Raw genomic sequence first — 22,639 nt, 5'->3', positions numbered from 1 at the left:
TGGGGATGTGGTTTAATGGGAGAATTACTTCTTGAATGTTTAGCTGACAAACTTGTTTCAACTGCATAATGCTATCATATCAAAATTAACCAAAATCTCTTGAGTATTTTTTCCAGACACGTTGTCGAATCTATAGGCTACAAAGAATAAAGGCAATGTCACACTCTTAAGGGACGGTAGAAAGGTGTATCTAATGAAGTGTACTTAAAGCAGTTGTTTTGGCCAAATTATGATGTACAGCATATAACAAACTCTTCTTCAGTTTGTCCAAAAATTAGAATATTGTGTAAAAAGAGTATTTTTCACACATTAATGTTGCTCGATACTGAAAAGTGCAATAGGACACCTCATTATTATGACGTTGTTTTTTTAGCAACAGACCATTTCAGGACAAGAAAGAAACTTAACCACAGGTAAACACAAACCTTAATCTTGTTTTATACTTTTAAATCAATTGTAATTGTATAAAAGTGTATTTGAACTTTGTTAAACTACCAGCTTGTCACTTTAGTCTGACAAAAGTTTGCCCCGTCTCTGATTATCAGCTGTGAAATGTAGGAGAGGTCTTCTTGCATGTATAGGCTGTTTTTAATCTCTCCCAAACATCTAATTGAAATCCAGATCTGGGCTTTGACTCAGCTTAGGACTTTTCATTATAATTCTCAGCCAGTTCTTGGTGGATTTACAGGTATGTCTTCAACAATGACCTTTTGAGACCTGTCCTTCTTGAGGGTCTCTGCAACACAACTGTCATGTCCAAAATTGTATTTTTCTTATGAAGTGTTTATTATCTCTAAGTCATCATCATCATCATCATCATCATCATCATCATCATCATCATCATAAAAGTGTGAAATATATCCATCTTCAAGAAATGAACCTATATAATGCACAAGACACCTTTTGATTTAAATCACATGAAGAAATTAACTTTTTGATGATATTCTAACACACTCAGATCAACCTACACAGCAGAATCCATCCTACAAAATCTACAGTATCTGTCACGTTTCACGAATAATAAAATTAATTCCACTTATCACTGAGCAGCAAATTATCTAGGTGACCATATATTTCAAAATGACCAAATAAAACTGTTTTGCAGATTCCTAAATTTCCCGTACACGATCAGGAGGCAGTTGGGACAGATGATCCATGACACAGTCTGGATGGTTAGTGTCGCTATGGTGACTTGCTTTTTAACAAATAGCACTGACAATATCAAGTGTCGCTATGGTTGCAGATGAAAATATGTACACTGGCTTTTCTCTCCCTTTTTTTTTATGAGAAACATCAAGAACTGATTTATATCTGTCTCCATGGTAACCCCAGCATATAGGATGGACAGAAAGAGAGGCAGAGAGAAAGAGAGAGAGAGATGTATTTTTGCAATATCTGAGGGGAATGTGGAGAATACAACACTGCAAGAATGAGGTCCAAATCTGACCTCACTGGAACTCAGGATTTTCAGTAAGTGTGAAGAGGAGCACTGGGTTGAAGTCATGACCTCCGATCTCATCATATTGTCAAACTTATATTGCTAGAAAACAAAAAAAATAAACAAATTAAACCCTACTGTAGTACTAAAAGTTTAGCATGTAATTAAATAAGAATATTTAATATAAAAACAATGCATTCCTCCTGGATTGGCCTATTTCTTTTAAATCTACCAAGCATTCCATAATAGTTTAGTAAATGTAAGAATACATAAAAGCATACTTTGTACAAAATACATCAGACCATAGTATTGATTTCTTTCATGCATTGCCCTTTCTAAGCTAAAGAAACCTTTGCTTATTGCCACTCCTGCAACGCCTCCTGTGACCATCTCTGAGCTCATCTGTCTGTCTAAGCCAGCTGGTGGCACACTTGTCCTAAATCTCACATGGAGCTGTGGTTTCACTAATACCCAATCTAAACTACCAAGTATGTTACATTTGTCATCTTTTAGATCAAATCATTTTATTTGTTTTATGCCACAAGGCTGATGTTGATTGATGTAGCAAAACCTCTATGTGTACATTAGGCACATTGGAATAAAATTCTCACTGTCTGTTCACCTTAAGTCAAAATATTCCTATTCCATTACCATGGTAAATACATAAAATGTAAAACAAGGATGCATAATGTAATTTTAAAAAGAAAAGCAACAATTATTTGACCCTGCCTTACCTCAAATTCTTTACTTCTTACAGCTGATGTCATCTCCTGCCAGTTCAATACCCTCCTTGACCTCCCATTAACTGGACTTCAATGTGTATTGTTCAAGTGGAAACTGTTCACCTGGGCAAACTTTGATTCTAATAATCTCCCAAGCCTGTTTCACATCATCAAGTTGTGTTTAACATACAAATTGATTTGTATATTTTAGCAATGCTGCCAAACATAATTTATTTTTTCCCCCAGAGTTTTACCACTTTTTAGGGGATTTTTCTTTTCCAAAATTGTTGTTTACATTTTTTTATCTTTATTTTGCACCGAAGATGCATTAAATGTTGCATGTCAAATTAAGATTCTCATAATAGATAAAATTGACCAAATCATACACGTGGATAACAAGCTTATCAGTTCTTTTTGATGACTTTTGTCTTAACCCCGCCCATCCCTGCTGACTTGAGAAGGGTGTGCAAAGAGACGAGCGGGATTTTGGCTTCGCTTTGGGGCAGGCTAACGAAGGTGGATCGCGGAGTTGACAGAGCAGAATTGATACAGAAACAGCTGATCTTGGCGGTTGGCATAAACTGGTTTGTGACTGGACTGCTATGGCGACTCAAGTTGAGGATGAGGGAGACGATGAAATGGATTTTGGTGACTGGACTCCAGTACGTGGTAGTAGAGGATCAGGAAGAGAACGAAGTAGAAAGGAAGAAAGGTTGGTGGAGACACAAAGTAGTAGCAAACGGAGTCTAGAAGAAAATAGTTCAGATGAAAATAATGCAGGTTGCAAGAGGATTGTTGGGCAGGAAACTAAGTTGATCATAAAGTTTAGGAAGGAGGATGAAGGGATACAACTTAGTCCGTTAGCTCTGTCAAGAGAATTAAAAAAGAAGTTTGGAGATCTGACACTTGCTAAGACTCTTAGAGATGGGAATCTGTTGATCACAGTGAGGAATGAAGAACAGAAAAACAAGGTGATGAACGCCCACAGTATTTGTAAAAAACTGATTACTGAGATAAAGATTTTGGGAGAGGGTAAAGTGGTAAGAGGAGTGATCACAGGTATCCCAGTTGGTGAAGATCTAGAAAAACTTAGACACAGTATTAATGGAGGTGAAGTAAGTAAAATCAAAAGATTGATGAGAACAGTGGAAGGTGAAAGGGTGGAAAGTCTCTCAGTAATGTTGGAGTTTCAAACACAAGTTCTTCCTGAAAGGGTAAGAGTCGGGTGTATGTGCTTCCCTGTAAGGCCATATATCCCTCCTCCTCTCAGGTGTTATAAATGTCAGAGATATGGACACATTGCAGCTGCATGTAGGGGAAAACAAAGATGTCCAAAGTGTGGAGGAGAGCATAATTATGATGAATGTAAAAATGGGAAGGATAAGTGTTGTAATTGTGGAGGGCAACATAGGGTGACTTATGGAGGATGTGAAGTCAGAAGGAAAGCAATGGAAATCGAACAAGTCAAAGCTACTAATAATATAAGTTATGCTGAAGCTGTTAAAAGAGTGAAACCTAAGGAAGTTATAAGGAAAGTTCAACCAAACCCAACAACAGAACAGAGACCGAGTGGAACTGAAACTGGGTTAACAGTTGAAAAAATTCTATTGTTCATTGCATATGTAATTAATTGTACAGATCAAGTTAAGCACAAAACAGAAAAAATCAAAATAATTGTGAAAGGGGCAGAGAGGTTTTTTGGTATTAAGGACATATCTTGGGAACACATAAATACGAGGTTAGGGGCAGAAGGAAAGGTCGAAGGACAGGAAGATAAAAACTGATCATCCTACAATGGAACGCTAGAAGCCTTATTGCAAATGGACAGGAATTTAAAGGATTTATTAGAGAGTATAAAGATGATTTAGATATTATATGTATTCAAGAAACATGGCTTAAACCAAATCTTGATTTTGTTATAAAAGGATATGAAAGCATTAGAAGAGACAGAGAGGGGGGATCTGGAGGAGGGTGTATTACATTTATTAAACAAGGAATTCAGTTTAGATTATTAGCTAAAGGAAGAGAGTTAGAATATATCATTACTGAAATTTGGACAGTAAATGGACGATTTAAAATAATCAACTTTTATAATCCATGTAAAAGACTATCATTAGATTTAATGGAGGAAATTGGGGTATTTCTAGAGGGTAAAGTTATTTGGTGTGGGGACTTTAATGGGCATAGCTCTTTGTGGAGTCATCATAATGATCAAAATGGGGATATAATAGAAGAAATAATGGATGTTAAAAATTTGGTCTGTTTAAATGATGGAAGTGGGACTAGAATTAATTTTAGAGATAACACAGAGTCAGCAGTTGACTTAACATTAGTTTCAAATTGTTTAGCAGGGGTTTGTTTATGGCAAGTTTTAAATAAAACAACTATAGGAAGTGACCATTATCCTATTAGGATGGAAGTAAAGCTAAATATAGAGAGGTATTGTATAAAAGGGATAAAGAAGTGGTCTTTTAGGTCTGCGGACTGGGGAAAATTTAGGAAAAGTAGTGAAATAAAAATGTTAAAAGTAGACATGAATAGTAGTATTGATGATTTAAATTCTTTTATAAGTAATGCCATACTTGAAGCAGCTGATCAGGCTATAAGGAAGGAAGGCGGGAGAAGAGACAGAAGGTTGGTGCCCTGGTGGACATCAGAATGTACTAAAGTTATAAAAAAACGAAATAAAGCATTCAAAGTATTAAAAAGAAATCATAATTTTCAGAATCTGAATGAATACAAGAAATTGCAAGCAAATGTAAGAAGGATTATTAAAAATGCAAAAAGAGATTATTGGAGGAGTTTTTGTAATTCAATAGGGAAGGAGACAGATATTTCTAAGGTCTGGGCAATAATTAAAAGGATGAATGGGATTAAGAGAATAAGTGGATATCCAATACTAAATGATGGAGAAATAACAGCAGTTACTGATATAGAAAAAGCAAAAATGTTAGTAAATACTTTTGTTAAAATCCATAGTTCTGAAAATATTAGTGAAGAGGGGAAAAAAGGAAGGCAAAAGACAATATTGGAGAACAAGAATTTATTGCAACAAATGGAAGATACAAATGATCCATTGAATATGTATTTTACAATAAATGAATTAAATATGGCACTCAAAAAATGTAAGCTATCAGCTCCAGGAAAAGATCAAATTTGTTATGTTATGGTTAGTAATTTAAGTGAGTCTTCTAAAAATATTTTATTAGAAATGTACAACAGGATATGGGAGGATGGAGAATTACCAAAAAGTTGGAAGGAAGCAGTGATTATTCCAATTCGAAAACCAGGAAAAGATGAATCCAAACCAGAAAATTATCGGCCAATAGCGTTAACATCCAACTTATGTAAGATAATGGAGAGATTGATAAATGAAAGATTAATATATTATATGGAAAAGAAGGGACTTATATCATCTTATCAGAGTGGTTTCAGAAGAGGGAGAAGTACAATGGATCCAATTTTATGTTTAGAACATGAGATTAGAAAGGCTCAAGTGAATAAAGAGAGTGTTGTGGCAATATTTTTTGATATTGAGCGAGCATATGATATGATGTGGAGGGAAGGGTTATTAATTAAAATGAGAAGAATGGGTATAAATGGTCATATGTTTAGATGGATCAAAAATTTTCTAGAAGGAAGACAAATACAAGTGAGGATAGGGAAGGACTATTCTGAGAGTATGAATATAGAAAATGGGACACCACAGGGTAGTATAGTAAGTCCGTTATTGTTTTCAGTGGTAGTTAATGATATGTTTAAAGAAGTAGAGGGTGGAATGGGATTTTCACTTTTTGCTGATGATGGAGCAATGTGGAAAAGAGGAAGAAATTTAGAATTTATTGTTAAAAAACTTCAGGGAGCAATTTTAGCTGTAGAAAAATGGTCGTATAAATGGGGTTTTAAACTTTCTGTAGAGAAAACTAAAATTATGTTTTTTACAAGGAAAAGAGTTGATGGAAAAATTAAATTAAAATTATATGGACAGGATTTAGAAAGGGTTAAACAATTTAAATTTCTTGGAATGTGGTTTGATGAAAGAATGACATGGGGAGTGCATATTAAGAAAATAGTAGATAAGTGTAGGAAAGTATTAAATATAATGAGATGTTTAGTTGGAACTGAGTGGGGAGCTGATAGAAAATCATTAAAAGCAATTTATACTGGGTTAATTAGGTCAGTCTTGGATTATGGATGTATAAGTTATAATTCAGCAGCAGATTCAAACCTCCATAAGTTAAATATTATTCAACATCAGGCATTAAGATTATGTACCGGTGCTTTTAAAACATCTTCAACAGCAGCATTACAGGTTGAAATGGGAGAAATGCCTCTTAAACTTAGAAGGGATCAATTATCCTTAAATTATTGGTCAAACTTACAGGGACAAAGTCAGGATCATCCAACATTAGAGGTACTTAAACATGGCTGGGAAAATTCAAAGAAACAATTAAAGAGCTTTGGATGGATAATAAACTCTAAAGTTAATGAAATTAATTTAAATCAGTTAGATATATGTCAGGCAGTTCCATTATCTGCAGTTCCACCTTGGTTAATTCATGATACTGAGGTTGATTTTTCCGTCTTAGAAAAGAGCAATAAAGATAAATTTAGCAATATGAATAGTAATATAATACAAGAATACTTAAATGAATATTGTAACTATGTACAAATCTACACAGATGCATCAAAAAATACAGCTAATAAGGTAGGGATAGCATTTATTGTACCACAGTTTCAGATTAAAGTAGGAAAAAGGATCAGTGATGGAGTCTCAGTGTATACAGGAGAAATGCTTGCTTTACTTTTAGCAGTTCAGTGGGTGGAAGAGGTAAGACCATTAAAATCAATTATTTGTTCAGATTCTAGTTCTTCATTATTTAGTTTGCAAAATAATAAATCAGATAGTAGACCAGATATATTAATTGAAATACAACAAACACTTTACAGAATCAATATGATGGGGCTAACAGTAAATTTTGTTTGGGTTCCAGCACATCACGGGATTAAGGGTAATGAAATGGCAGACAGAATGGCCAAAGAGAGTACTAACCGGGTGAAGATAGATATTAATGTTAGTTTTAGTATAACAGAAATAAAGGGTACAATTAAAAAAAAAACAAGAGAGAGGTGGCAAAAGTTATGGGATGAAGAAAAGAAAGGAAGGTGGTTATATAAAATTCAAAAGAATATTGGTCAAATGAGAAGAACAGAAAGAATAAGAAGAGAAGAGATAATTATTTCACGGTTTAGAATCGGACATACTGGACTAAATAGATCATTATTTCTAATAGGGAAACATCAGACAGGGAAATGTGACTGTGGGGAAGATGAGACATTGGAACATGTTATTTTCAGTTGTAGGAATTATTTGATGCAAAGAAATAACTTAATTAGAAACCTTAGTAGCATGAAAATGAAATTTGATATTGTTGATTTATTACAGAAAGATTCAGGAAGTAGAGGATATGAGGCCTTATTTTATTTCTTAAAACAGTGTAAGTTGTTTAATAGGATATAGTAATATTTATTTATTTATTTTTTTTTTTTTTTTTTTTTTTTTTTTTTTTTTTTTTTTTTTTTTTGTCATGTGGTCCACACTCCTTACCAGTTGGTGGCGGTAATGCATACCTAAAGTTTCTTGCCAACCGCCATTAAAATTCAAATAGAAGAAATAGAAGAAGAGACGAGCGGGAGAAGGTCGACAAATCGAGCCTATCCACGGATTTTTCAGGGCGAGGCGACGGTAGAGGACCGCGGTGAACGTGGTTTGGCTGCAGGTCTGTTTTTATAAAGGTTACATTTTGATAGTAGCTCGTGACTTTACCTCCTTTGCTTTTGGTCTGAATATTGGACATTGTTGGAGGACGGTAATTTAACGTGCCTGCTCTGCTGTTTTTATTTTCTTGTCGTGCATGTTGGCCAGTCTTAACGTGGACAGTAGCTGGCGCCTCGTAAAACGCACAGACCCACTAGCTGGCTAACTAGCTGCTAGCATGGAAAGTAATGCCAACACTGCTAAAGGCTTTGTAAAATCCGGGGAAAAAATACGTTTCCCGGTCAAATTACACCCCCTCAATTTACAGTCATAGTTTATATCAACATTAAAATCCTATTCATAGAGAGTTATGCACACAAACTGCTAAATTGTTGCAGGCACTCTCCTTTCTCTGGACAGGACCTATGCAAACATGACCGGGGCTGCTCTCTAAAGCCAAGGGTAGCATAACGTCCTAGCTGTGTTTATCCAGGCCTCTGTTTAGGAGTGATGCTTCTGCAAAAATATATAATCCTCAGTTGTGGGAAGAGCACGTAGGAGGGTAGCATGTGTTAGCTGGATACACTCAGTCCCGTTAAGGCTAAAGTCCATGTTTTATTATAAACAAGCAGGCATGTTTAACATGATGGTAGGAAAAACACGTAAGGTTTAATTAAGCTCACAGGTAAAGGTATACTGATGTGCTGGGCTAATTTTATTAATGGAGAATGTGCTTATGCTATTCTTTATAAAGTATTTTATTTTCTCCAAAGTAACAACTACAAAAATAGAGGGGCTTTTCCTGATCAATACAGATTTCTTCCAATTTTCTTTAAAGTATCGGCTGCAAATTCAATTTTCAAACGTTATTCAAATTCAAAAGTTATTCTAACTGCTAAACATAAATTTTTTAACTCCTGTAGAAATATTTTTCCCATTTGAATCAAATATAAGAAGTATTTTTATGAAATTCAGAAAGGTGTATCTAATTAAGTGTACTTCAAGCCCTTGTTTTGGCCAAATTATTATATACAGGTGCATCAATAAATGTTCTGTTGGTTGACAAAAATGGTATCTTTTGAATACTATACAAAAGGAAGCACATTTTTCAGGATTTGACTTGCTGATCACCAAAACTGATGAAGGGAAAAGTCTTTGGCTGTTTTAATAATGAAGGAAATAATATAATATATGTTATTTAACAAACATATATTATTCCACTGCGCTGAGCTTATTCTCACTGTTTAGCAGATCCAAGAAGAACCAGTTTGCTTTTCACTGCAGACTCATGACAATGGAAATGAAGGGCGAACAGCAGGACGAAGATATTTCATTCAGCAACACTGACACTAATGGTGAGGTCTTGCATATCTTCATTTTACATGTTCTTATTGCGCATTAGAACTGCCCAGAATAACATTGTCATTGAGAAGTTTCCAGACCCCACCCGGTCTCAAAGCCAACATCGAATTTTTAGATTTCCATTGGCCAGTTGATTTGCTGAAGACTAAAATTATAATCATGAGAAAAGAACATTTCTGGCCAGAATAACTTACCATGTGGTCATGTCAGATGGTTGAGAGAGCCTCTTGTCCAGGAAACTGCTGTTCTGTGGGCCCAGAGCAGATCTGCCCATGTTTTAATTCAGAAAGGGTACATGTTGGTTCTGGACGTAGACCAAGTTGCATTTGGCTACTGAAGTGTACTTGGTGTTGATGGAATATGCTGTAGACTTTGCTCATTCGAGGATTTTATTTTTACTAATATTAATTTGGTTTATTATAGCACTTCCACAAGTGAATCAGGAGAACATTCTAACTTATGAATCTTGTAAAGGAAATATTAAAAAGTAAACTTTAAATTAAAAAAAAAAAAAAAAAAAAAAGAGGCTCATCTTTTATTTCTGTAAGTGCATAATTTAGGAGGTTGCTGCATGCTTTGGGTTTGACCTTGCCTTCTGTCTCAGGTAAACGTCCTGCTGAGGACATGGACGAGGAGCAGACCTTCAAACGTTCACGCAACATTGATGAGATGGTGGAGCTGCGTGTTCTGCTTCAGAGCAAAGTAATCAGAGATCATATCATGAGCCCCTGCTATTTGCTGGGCCACGTAACAATTTTTTTTTTATAATTTTTTTTTTTTCTTTCCTCTCTCTCGGTGATCAAAGTGTTTTGCTTTGCTTCACAGAATGCGGGAGCCGTCATTGGAAAGGGTGGCAAGAACATAAAAGCTCTTCGCACAGATGTGAGTAAATAGATAAAAATGTCTTCATATATATTTGCACTCAGAAAACTAGCTTTCTTATTCTTCCTTTTGGTGCTGATTCTAATCTACACAAGTCTTATTCAACCCTGAGAAAAATATTGTCACATTTAGTTGTTTTTTTTCTGTCACAAAATTTGATGTATTTTACTTGGATTTTATGGCGATTGACCTGAACAAATATGGAGTGGAAAGAAAACTCGAATAAAAAAAGCCTCCTTCACTTTGTTCATAAAAAAAAAAAAATCCAGTTTAGTTGAAAAGAGAGAGATGCTCTGGTCAGGTAGAACCACAAAAATAAATTTTAACCTACACAGAAATTCTAGTTCCTGATAAATGCATAAAAAATTGTGAATGTAACAAAATATAAACAATTCCCAGGTGCGACTGGGTTACTTTATTTATTCTTGAGTTTTATATGTTGAAGAACAATTGAAAGTTAGTAGTTGGCGCATTCTAGCATCTGGGTCATTATAAAAGCAGCTCAAAATTTGTTTGTTGGTTTTAATCATCTGTCGTCAAGAATCGCTGCACAGTGCTACAAAAAAAGCATTACTGAGACCAGAGAGTAGAGATCGATCGATACGGGATTTTCTATTACTGATACCTATTTTAAAGTGTCAATTGCAGATTTTTGAGACGATTTACTTTGTTTTGTGACATTGATTTATTTGTGATTCTTTTCCTTTTTTTTTACATTTGATCAAAACTTTGCCATTTTCTTTCACATTTAATTGGTTCATTAGTTGGCTGATGTTATCGCCTTAAGTTGGTAGCTTCTGTTTTCCCTACAGTAATACAATTCATATAGGAAAGGAGACATTTAAAGGTGCCCGCTGATTACCGTTTTATTAATTTGCTTAAAACATAACTTGTATGAGTCAAGTTGAGGACCCAAAACAAATGTGTTTAGTTAAAAAGGCGGGGGAGGGGAGTGGGAACTACATCTTCCTCTGTTATTTGTTTTCCCTTTAAAACAACTCTTAAGGCATTTTTAGCTCAAATTTCCTCTACGTAAACCGTAAGGAGAACATCGGAGGAAATGACATTGATTAGGACTTGCATAATGTGATTGAATGAAACTCGATGCACAAAGCACAATTCCTGTATTTAGTAAAATTTGAGAGTAACTGAAACATAGTCTCCCCTGCAACTACAATCTGCTTTTATGACATCCATTGTCAGCAACATCTTCAGTCCATACTAATAAGCTTTTTAACAATACGTTTTCCACCTTCATTAACATCAGTGGTGCAGTGGACAGAGCACAAGAGTGTGTACAAACACATTACACACAACAGTAACGTGTGTGGTACCAAACTATCAGTGTCACAACACAGGAAGACGCGTTCTACTTTGTTTAATTTCTCCATATCCAAAGCTGTGAACAAGTTCTGCTGTCATTCCACCAGTGATGCGTACATGCAGGTAATAATTACACATACAGTACAGATGCATCAGTTTACAGTTGGAAGAGGAAGTTTACATCCACCTAATAAAGACACACTTTGTTTTTCGTACTGTCTGAAGTTAAATCAGTCAAAACTTCTCCGTGTTTAGTTAATTATTACCAAAACTATTCATATTTGCTAAATGCCCCAATAATAAGAGAAGGAATATTCCTCTCTCTCACACACCTGTCCAGATCTGTCCACAACTTCTAGAAGGATTGAAATCAGGGCAAAACATTGACTTTGTCTTAAAGCAACATTGTAACCACTTTGTATGCTCAGGGTCATTTTCCATTTACAAGACCCATTTGCGGTTCTGCTTTAACTTCCTGCCCAATTGTTTTAGGTGTTAAGAGAAGTTCGGTCTTAGTTATGATTTTCACTGACGGTCTCTCTGCACATTACCTTATCAACTCTGTGGCAACAGGGCTGTGGTGTTTGAAGATATGCCTGTTTTTTTTAAAAAAACAAAAAAAAAACAAAGTGTGAACCGTCAAGACTGATGAAGATACTTTGGAAAACTGGAAAGTTTCGGCCAATTGATCGGTAGGCCGATATCGGTCAACCTCTACCAGAGAGTCACTGTTAAACTGCTCTGCTTGAGTTTCTCCCACCCCCAGTAATTAAAGCTAATTCTAGATATCGCTTACATTGCTAATTTTTTAAACTGAGAATTTCTAACAGCCCTGTTGGAACATTTTTTTTTTCTCTGCGTTGTTAACTTGACCAATATGCTCCTTCATACTGCCTGTTAAAACTTCTCTGTCCTGGTCACACTTCCTGTTCTCTTTCACTCTCACAGTTTCTCTCATATCACTTTTGGGACAAAGTGTGGCGTGTATTCAATTAAAACTGTATTCCTTCTCCCCCTCTTCCCTTCTCCTTTTACTTGTTTTTGTTCTTACTTTTGGCCACCTTCCTCCGTTGCCCATGTACCGGATCGACATGCCCCTCCTGCGTTGCCCACCTTGACGTTGGCCCAACCTCCGCCCGCCCCCGAACGAAACCCGACCGCTCGGCCATCTGACACTCCCGGTCGGCCCTGCCCATATACTGTGCCCCTCCTTATTCGGGCACCTAACTTGACATGATGTGATTGAATGCCCCTGCCCAATGCCAACCTCCTCCACCACAACCACCATCACCACCACCACCACCTCCTCCTCCTCCTCGGTCCATGCAGTACAATGCCAGTGTATCAGTCCCAGACAGCAGTGGCCCAGAGCGGTATGTCCCACCAGTTATTGCCTCACTGCCTGATTAGAACAGTGAAACACTTGTCTTTGATAGCCTGCCTTCTGTTTCCATTTGAACATTTTTATATACATGACACTTTACAACCCCACCTTCTTCCCCTCCCCTTCACCAAACACCCCCTCCTTTCTCTATAAGACATGTATTGTTCCTTGATTTTTTTTTTTTCTGTCCATTTTTAAGTATCTCCTATTAAGTTGGACTCTCTGTCATTACAGTTACTCAATCATGCGGAAATTGTCTGACAGCCCACTACAAAGTAGTTGGTGTTTTATACTCAGCGACACTAAAGTTGGATGGTTTATTTGTTGCTCTGAGAAAATTTGTGAAATGCAGGCATCTTTAAAAAAAAAAAAAAATTCCCCCCTCGCTCTGTCTTCTGTGACCCACCCCTGGTCCCTTCCCCTTGCCTCCAACCTCCCACTCTCCTCTGCCCCCACTCTCCCACACTGTTTCCACCATTACCGTCCCATGATCTCTGAGAGAGAGAAGAGAAAGAGAGCTTGCTTTCCTGTGGAGGCTCCGCCCTTTCACTTTGTCACTTCATTGATGTTTCTTGATTCCATTGTGCTGCATCCCCCTCCTTCCCCCTTCTGTTGAATTTCTTAGGTTACATCAGATCAGATCTGCCTATCTCACCTGTCACATCACCCTTCCCCTCTCCAACCTGCTCTTCCTCTGTGCCACAAAGCACTTGGTAACCCCTCCCCAACCCCTCTGCTGTTTTAATGTGCCTTAGCTCTCTTCCCCTCTCCTTCCCTCTCCCCCCCTTCCCCAACCTCGTGGTCACAATGAGACGGTGAGCTGGTGGTGCAGCTGTAATGGCAAGCTACTGTTTTTAAATGACTTTCTCTTTCCCCAACTTCCTGGTGGTGGGATGGTTATAGAAGAAGTTTCTCGCTCTTACACCACTTACCCAAAATCTGTGTGGCCACTTTCACATTGTTTTTTTTTTTTTTTTTTTTTGAGACGCGCTGGAGCCCCCTGTCCTCGTAAAGCTTCTCTTACTTTTGAAATTAGTAAGGGAGTCAGTGCATGTCTACTGCTGTCAGTGTAGCGTTGGGGAAAAATTAAGCACTCGTTTAAAGCGTCTTATTAGTTTGTTCAGGACTGTCAGCTGGGCTGTCTTTTAGGTCAGGTTTATCCCTCCGTTTTTTTTGGCGTTTGGTTTTTGTAATTCATTTATTCCTGTTTGCCGAATTGGTTTCTGGCAGGATCCTGAGTGTAAGTGCCAGTATCGACACCATTGGAGAGATTCTACTGAAAATCATACCGACTCTAGAGGAGGTAAGATGTTACGTTAGTGTTGTGTGTGTAAGTAAACAGTGGTGTCTTTTTAGACATTAATGATCTTTAAGATAAATGTACAGTAAATGAATAAACATTTGGAAAAAATTCTAATGTAATAAAGCAATAATTTGCATCAAATGTTAACCTTTCTATGGATTTGAAAAATATATATGTTGTCCACAACTTGTATACTAACATCTAAGCACACAGAACTTTGTTTTTGTTCTTATGTTTTTCTAGTACCAACATTACAGTGGGATTGATTTTGACTGTGAGCTTCGCCTGCTGATCCATCAGAGCTTGGCTGGTGGGATAATTGGAGTGAAAGGTGCCAAGATAAAGGAGCTGAGAGAGGTAGGACACAGCCCAGATTAACCATTTAATCCTCTGCACTAACAGCTGAGCAGTAAAAAAAAAAAAAAAAAAAGACTACTCTTTAACTTTGGAAACGTGTTTGCCCTTTGTTTCGCACATTGGTCCTACAAGCTCATCTTAAAAGACGCTTTGTTTGCTGCTTCTCAGACAAGTTCTAGTGCATTTTTGCTTTTCATTAGGAAAGTTTTTTTTTTTTTTGGACTGTGTAGTCAGAATATGAATGTGAGAAACTAAGGGAAAAACAAAAACTGTGTGTGTGTGTACTAGAACACCCAGACCACCATCAAGTTGTTCCAAGAGTGCTGTCCACACTCTACCGACAGGGTCGTCTTAGTGGGAGGAAAACCAGAACGTGTGGTTGAATGCATAAAAGTGATCCTGGAGCTAGTATCAGAGGTAAATCTACCTTCTCAATTACTATTAATTCTCTAAAAGTAATTAATACAGACACATCTTGACTTGTAGAACATCATTTATTTTGAACGCGGTGTACTCCAGCGTCGATTTATAATTTCGCCGTAACTTTTCTTCAATCTGCAGGCACCGATTAAAGGCCGTACTCAGCCTTACGACCCTAACTTCTATGATGAGACGTACGACTACGGTGGCTTCACCATGTTGTTTGAGGATAGGGGCCGACGACCCATGGGTGGATTTCCCATCCGCGTGCGCGGCGGTTTCGAGCGCTTGCCTCCTTTACGTGGCAGCAGACCTCTGCCTCCCTCCAGAAGGGACTATGACGACATGAGCCCTCGCCGGGGTCCTCCACCGCCGCTTAGCAGGGGCATACGAGGGGGCAGCCGAGCGCGTAACCTGCCTCTCCCGCCACCCCCACCGCCAAGAGGAGGGTGAGAATTGGGCAGATTTTACGCTTTCGATCCGAATCTGTTAGGGTTTAAATTGTTTTTGGATGAATTTGCTAACTTTACTGGACTGGTTTTGGCAGCTTTTACTGTAGATGATCAATTTGTACATCAAAGGTTTGTTTTGATAATTGAAAGACTACAATTTAGTAACCAGCAACATAAAATAACACTGAGGCTTTAAAAGCATATATAAGAGTGGAGTTGTTCAGTCTTAAATTATTTTACGTCTCTACCTCACATCCATCTTTTTTTTTTTTCTTCTCTTATGTTGTTTGCAGAGGAGACAGGTTTTCACATGGCAGCTATCATGGCAGCATGGATGACAGACCAAGGTGAGAAAGGTTAAGCTTTAAATTTCTTTTTAAAGCTTAACAGAATTTAGAGAAGATCATATCTGTGATTTAAAAAGTCCTATTTTTTTTCTTCCACTAAATCAACCAGTGTCACTGCTTGCTTGGAACCAGATCTTCTTATTTCCAGTGACTGTTTGTTTCAACGTCTCCTGCTACTTGCTGAAATTCAGTTGCAATTGCTGTTTTTGACTGAATTTATGAATGCCGTTTGTGGCTTCATTGATGACAGTGTCAGATGTTTGAGTATTCGCTGCTGGTGTTTGCAAATCATTCTTGAAACGTTGTGCGTATTTAGAAATGTCAGTCGGAAATCAGTTAATTTTGCTAAAATTTTAAATGTTTGGAAACGCTGACTTGTTTTAGCGAGCATTTGTTACACTTTTTATGGTATTTCAAATAAAAATCCCCTTTTAGGTTTGTATTCATTCATTCATTCATTCATTCATTCATTGTGAGTTCATCCAGAGAGAGGTCTGGCTGCTATGCAAATATCAAAAATTCAGTGTGAACTTTTGAGATTGAGTCATTCTCCCAAAGATTGTAAATCTGGCCATTTTCAGTGGGTGCAGTGTCCCCATGCACTGCGATGGTCTACAGATATTCAGAATACAACCGAGCGAGGATCAGACATTTAATGTGCAAAAACCAACCAGTTAACAGCCTGTTGTCTTTGTTAGAAACCAGTTAGAAGGAGATAAAGCACACAGTCTTCGTCTGGCACTGGAGCACTTTGGTGGAAAACCCCTGTTGGGTCAAACAACGTATTAACAACTTTGTTTTTTTTTTGTTTTTTTTCCCCCCGTTTAATAGTGAAAGAAGAGGCAGAGACCGCTATGACAGCATGGTGAGTGTAATTAGCTGCAGCTTCAGGGCTCACTTGCTTTTTTTTTGTTTCCTCAAAAGACTTTGTGGTCTATGCCTGTGAGTTGTGTTTTCAGATGGTGATTGCGTTTCCTTTTCTGAGTGTAGTACAGCACACTGGCTCTGATATGGCTCCTTTTCTTCTTCTTCTTCTTCTTATTTTTCCCCCCTCCACATTGGATGCACACTCATGTAGACCTGTTGTTGCCTGGCAACAGTTGTCTCCGTGGTTACCACTGAGCAACTGAGTACGCAGGCCAGAGATCCACCAGGCGAGCAATTGAACCAGAGCAGTTCTTGAAGTGGTTCCCCGCAGGTTTTAGCTGCAAGCAAAAGAGGGCAGACGAATACTTTGACCATAAAAAGGAAGAACTCTTGAGATTTAAATATTATTTAAAAACTTTATTACTGCTTCCAGTTGTCTCAGCAGTAATACAGATTCTAGGATTTGGATTACAATACAAGTTAGGTTAATGCTAGCTGCTTGCTAATCTGTCTTTGTCTTTGAAACACAAATCGGTGTTAAATTTGTCAAGTTTATGTCTTTATGTGAGTAAACAAATTTGTGTGTATTGCTGTCTATGCGTTCATTAGCCTCCCAGACATAACGCTGGTCGGATAAGAGAACTTTTAAAAGTATCCTAAAGATACTTATATCTTCTATTTTATTTGTTTTTTGACATCAAAGAGTGATTGGTAATATAATGCGTATGTGTATTTAGTTTATAATTTGTATTACTGAAAGCTTAAAATGTATTCTGATTCCTTACTAATGTTTGTAAATTTCATCTCTTTCTCTCCTCTCCTGTAATCCTGAAACGCAGAGTGGAGGTGGTTACGGTAAGTTTTGATATTCATGATAATCCTGCAGTTTTATTTATTTAAACAGTGGTAATTATTACCTTTTTACACACTTTGGCCTTGAAATGGCTAGAGAGCGTTTGTTTTTTTGGCTCTGCACGTTTACACATTTGAAGTACCAAGATGTTTCTTGTTCAACAGAGCATGTCCAAACATTTTAGTGACAATCTTGAGATCTTCTGGACTTGAAGTTGAGTTTAATTTTCAGTTTGACTCTTTTTTTTTTATTATTATTATTATTATTTTATTTTATCACACATATATTAAGCCCAAACATTCATACCCCTGGTAGATTTAAAATATTTGTCATTAAACAAAGAAGTTTGTTTCTAAGAGGAAATAAGACGGGGTTTTAAAAAAAAAATTATAAATGTAAAAGTTAAATGGGTTTTTACCCAAGTGTTGAAATATTTTCCAAAAATTATTTTTCTACAAGTCAGTGTTTTAGTTTACTAAACAGAAAGTCAAATTAGTCTACTAAAGCTAAAATTACCACTTATGACTAAATTATGGCTTATACCAAGCTCAGTCTGAAATAAGTCTGGCTGATTGAAGATAATACTGTGATAAATAAAGACTAACATAAAAATAAAATGTTATTTCACTGTCCCACCTGAATTTAACATGTTCCTGTTGGAGAAACCAGTGGGATTTGTTTATCAGTGTTCATTTCCCCATCTCATGTTTATAAATAAAGGTTGTACATGATGTAAGTTTTAAAGGCCTGGCAGCCATCTTGGTTATTTAATTCCGAGTTGCTCAAAGGCCTTCCAGCTTTTCAGTTTGTAATTCTGATTTCTGGGGTCATTCCTGTGTTATTTCCAATTAAGAACCTGGAGTAAAAAAAACCAAAAACTTCCAAACTCCTTCAACTTTATCAACTTACAGATTATTACCATCTTCAAACATAACACAAATGCAAAGGCACCAAAGTCAAGCTAAAGAAGGAATAAGAGAAGAGGTTTTTTTCTGATGCATGTTGTAAATGTTTCAAATATTTTGTTTAAATGTCGTTTTGAAATTTTCTCAAGGATAATGCAGCAGAGTGCGGGAATCCTCTTTTTGTTTTCTTCCTTTGTTACTTTTTTTTTTTTTTTTTTTTAGGTTTAAGTTCGGCTCCTGAAACATTTCTACTTTAGAAACAGCACCCAGTACTTAGTGCCGATGACTGAAATTTGTTTCTGCTGTGCATATCTATTTCTTTATGAATTAAGCTTCTGTGGAACGGAGGAAGAAACAGGTTTTACCTGTTGATGTTGTTTTTACACGTTCACTATTTCCTCTTGAGTGGCATTTAGATTTTTAAACGTAGCACAGCTAATTGATTCCCAAGAACTGGTTTGGAAAGCAGTTTAAATGAAGAGGAAAACACAGCTGAATTAAATAATAAAAAAAAGGTGCTAATTCTCTATTGCTGAAAACCCTTCTGCTGCCTCATTAGTCACTTATTGTCGAAATTTTAGTTGCACCAATGAGCAATTTCTTTAAATGTTTACTTACCGTTGATATAGTGAAAGTGTGAATTAGTTAAACCCAGTAGATAAAAAAAAAGACAATTGGTATTAATTTACACAGCACAATTTCAACTGTTATCTTTCTACTTACTATGAAAGGACACACTTGGACCAACAAGGCTTAATATTTCTTTATAGATGCATCACCATCGCTGGCGTTTTGGCCATTCGGGCAGTACCGCTCAGTTGCTGTCGCGTGATGCATTTCCTTTCTTCTTCCCGTGGTGTATTTTCATTTTCCACTTTGTGTTTTTTTCCTTTTTTAATGTTCTTTTTCAAAGACAACAATTCTTCCTGGGAGCGCTTTCCATCTGGTGAGTTGGGATGGATCGTTACTGTCCCAGAGTCTTGTTTCCTTACCTAAAGGGATTGCTTGTTCTGGATTGCAAGCCCCAGTTAAAGAAAGATCTCCTACAAAGGTCCCTTCCTCTCTCCGTAGGCGGCAGAGGATCGTACAGCGACATCGGAGGCCCAGTCATCACGACGCAAGTCACCATCCCAAAAGATGTAAGTAGAACATGATTAGTGCGGTGCCCTACGAGACAAATTAAATGCCTTCGGCGCTCCTGAACTTGTTTTCCTTTTTGCCGGCGTGCAGCTGGCGGGCTCCATCATCGGGAAGGGCGGCCAGAGAATCAAGCAGATCCGCCACGAGTCTGGGGCATCCATCAAGATTGATGAACCACTAGAGGGCTCTGAGGACCGCATCATCACCATCACAGGGACACAGGACCAGATCCAGAACGCCCAGTACTTGCTGCAGAACAGGCATGTGACTTCAAGCAAAACAACATCCTCTCACTGCAGCCGAGATGCTTCTTATGCTGTTCGTGTAGAACCAGGACAATAAAAAGTTCTTGGTGTCATTTAGTAGTTTGTGATTTATAGTAAGATTAAGATTTGTATTCTTTGTTTGGATAATTGGCATCTTTTTTTTAATTCATAAAATTACATTTTGGTTCAAACCAGTTAACCTTAAGGAAGACATTTACTAAATATACAGTATTCTGGTGTCAGGGCTAATTTAGGGCATGAAATATACAAAATCTACCATTTGAGTCAGTAATTAGATTACTTGGTAGTACGTGTGTGTGTGTTTACTTCCTTTCCTCCTCAATGCTCCACGATCGAGCAGGTCTGAGTTGGCGTGTCAGTTCCAGCAGACAGGATTTATTTCCAGCCTTGACCTTGGTATTCTTATTACAACTTGAGCTCCACGTGAAGGATGTCTTGCAGTTTTCAGCATCCAGTATTTACAGCTGCCCAGCCCGGCTTGGGTCATGCTGCTGCTCTTATAAATATTTTCCCGTGTTTTTAATATATATGTATTATTATTATTATTATTTTTTTTTTTTTTTTCTCTGTTTCAGTGTGAGGCAGTATTCCGGTCGGTTCTTCTAGAGGGAAGCGGAAGAGAGGGTGAAGCCATGCTGCCATACTGTTTGCTCTTTCTATTCAGAGCCAACATTCCTCTGCTTTGGGTAGATGTGTCCCTTCCCTTTAACTGTCTCCAGCTACACCACCGCTGTGTACACCGGGTTTTATTTGGAGGCCTGAAAAATCCATAATTCAGTGCTGGTATCTTCTTTTTCTTTTTATCTACTGGTGTGTAACCCATCTGTGTGATTAGGTTTGGTGTTGTGAGACGGCCCTAGGCCTTATCTACCGCATTTCAGTACAGCAAGCAGAATGTACTTTTTTTTTCTTTTCTTTCTGTTCTTGTTTGAAAGACGACCACTTTCCTAACAAAGATGAATAGTTTTTGAATGGTTGAGGAACTATTAAAATTAAATAACTGTTAAATTTACATTTTCCATCACTTGTCTCCATATGTAAAAAGTGGTTGTTTTTTTTAGATGGTGTTCGAGGGATTTGGGGAGAGTATTTATTTTGGAGCAGCGGAAATCAATAATATTCTCAATTTCACTTAGAGCAAAACTTCGGCTTTATATTTTATGCTTTAAATGGGTACTGAGGAGAAACTGGTTAGGAGTATGTGGGGCCTTTGTTCTGCATAAGCATGGATGTGTTGTTCGGAGTCAGTTTTTGGGTTGATAAGCAATGTGGGCTTAAAAATTTTAAACCCCTGACAGCTCATTTATACACCCCACCACACACAGACTAGGCATGGGCCTGTATGATAACGTTGTGTGAAAATGTCGCAATGACTACATTTACACAAAAAAAATAAATAAAATGTGATTTGATTTGCCTTTATTAAAAACAAAAAAGCATTTTTTTTCTCAGCTTTTGCTAAAATAGTATACAGGATATGACATTTTTATAGACATTGGCTAAATATTTTTAGAAATTCTTCCATATTTTCTAAAAAAGGCAGCAGCCTTTTTTCAGCCAGCTCACCGGCAGTGTGCAACAAGTAGTAGAGAAGATGCAGAAAAAATTTTAGACATTCAAACACAGGAACAGTGAAATTACCCATGTAGGTCTCTGTCTACCAAAAAAACAGACCCATCAAGCAACTCTAAAGAAGACTATTTGATTGGTCTGTTGCTGGGAGGGTTTACATTGTTGACGCCTTAATTATTTTATTTTTATTTCTTGAACCAGATCAGCCTAGTAGTCCAATGCTTTTTGGTAATGACACCTTTTTCAAACATGTCTTCTGTCTGAAGGTGTAACAAATGTGAAAGACTGTTAAGGCAAAAGAAAAATATGTAAGAAAATCTACTTTTATTTGAAAGATGATTGTACAGTTTGTGTATATATATATTTACTTAAAACCTGTAATTTTAAGGACTTTTGGTTCGGCCCAAACTCTGTGATGTTTTCTTGGAAGAAAAAAGTGCCAAAAACACAGACTTACAAGTTTTCTTCTTTGCTACAGTGGCCCTTTTGTGCCAAACATAACAAAAATAAACATTCTCTAAAATAATATTAAAGCTACTGAAAACACAGCATTTAAAAAAAATATAAGATGATATAATAAAAATGTCAGAACGAAACTGCAAAAAAGAATTATAAAGGCAAAGTGTGCCGCCTGTTCGGCCATTTTGTTCCTGCACTATTGGTCGTATTGTTTCATGACTTTCTGCAATATACAAAAAAGCTACAAACAAAACTAAATGATGCTTATGTGCGTGGGAATGAAACGGGTTAAAAGGGATGTAAAGGTGCACAATTGGTGAAGGGACAAATAAATCTAGTTATTTGTAAATGTATTTCTAATGAAATCTTTCCTACGCGTTTTCTGATTACGGAATTATATTTTGAATCTTTTACTGTAAAAAAAAATACACAATCAACTTTTTCATCAATATTTGGTTTTCTGTTACTAGAAAGGATGGATTTATTGTCTAGCCTCACTCTCAGATCTGTTCACTCGTGTACTTTTTTCATTTTTGGACTTTTGTTTTTCTTTTCTTTTCTTTTTTTTTTCTGAAAGCATCCCTGAAGATGCAGTTCTGTGTGAGGCGGATGCAGCTTTGCGAGTCCACAAGTGGTAAATTCTGTATTCGCTCTCAGATATTTGTAGTAACTCCAAGTGTTAAGTAAATAAAGTCTGTGTCACAGCCCTGAGTCCGTGTGCGTGTGTGTATGTTTTTGTTTGTTTCTTTGGAGGAGCACGGTATATGTAAGGAGATGATGCATTATGATAAAAGGTGAAGCGTCTGCC

General features: G+C 37.0%; 1 protein-coding gene across 1 annotated transcript; it reads left to right on the top strand.

Moving 5' to 3' along the window:
- The first annotated feature begins 7,852 nt into the window (after positions 1-7,852).
- On the top strand, positions 7,853-22,542 carry hnrpkl (heterogeneous nuclear ribonucleoprotein K, like). Its single transcript, XM_088010875.1, has 15 exons — positions 7,853-7,940; positions 9,170-9,273; positions 9,885-9,982; positions 10,106-10,162; positions 12,815-12,858; positions 14,100-14,172; positions 14,416-14,529; positions 14,818-14,946; positions 15,091-15,398; positions 15,695-15,748; positions 16,580-16,613; positions 17,455-17,470; positions 19,445-19,512; positions 19,604-19,773; positions 20,376-22,542. The coding sequence occupies exons 2-15, from the start codon at positions 9,207-9,209 to the stop codon at positions 20,404-20,406; spliced, it is 1,263 nt and encodes a 420-aa protein (XP_087867001.1). The 5' UTR covers positions 7,853-7,940; positions 9,170-9,206; the 3' UTR covers positions 20,407-22,542.
- The last annotated feature ends 97 nt before the right edge of the window (positions 22,543-22,639 follow it).

Source organism: Poecilia mexicana, unplaced genomic scaffold (genome assembly GCF_051168715.1).
Source record: "Poecilia mexicana isolate PSO_F unplaced genomic scaffold, ASM5116871v1 scaffold_12, whole genome shotgun sequence".
Classification (NCBI taxonomy): domain Eukaryota; kingdom Metazoa; phylum Chordata; class Actinopteri; order Cyprinodontiformes; family Poeciliidae; genus Poecilia; species Poecilia mexicana.
This window is presented reverse-complemented; position numbering and strand designations above follow the sequence as displayed.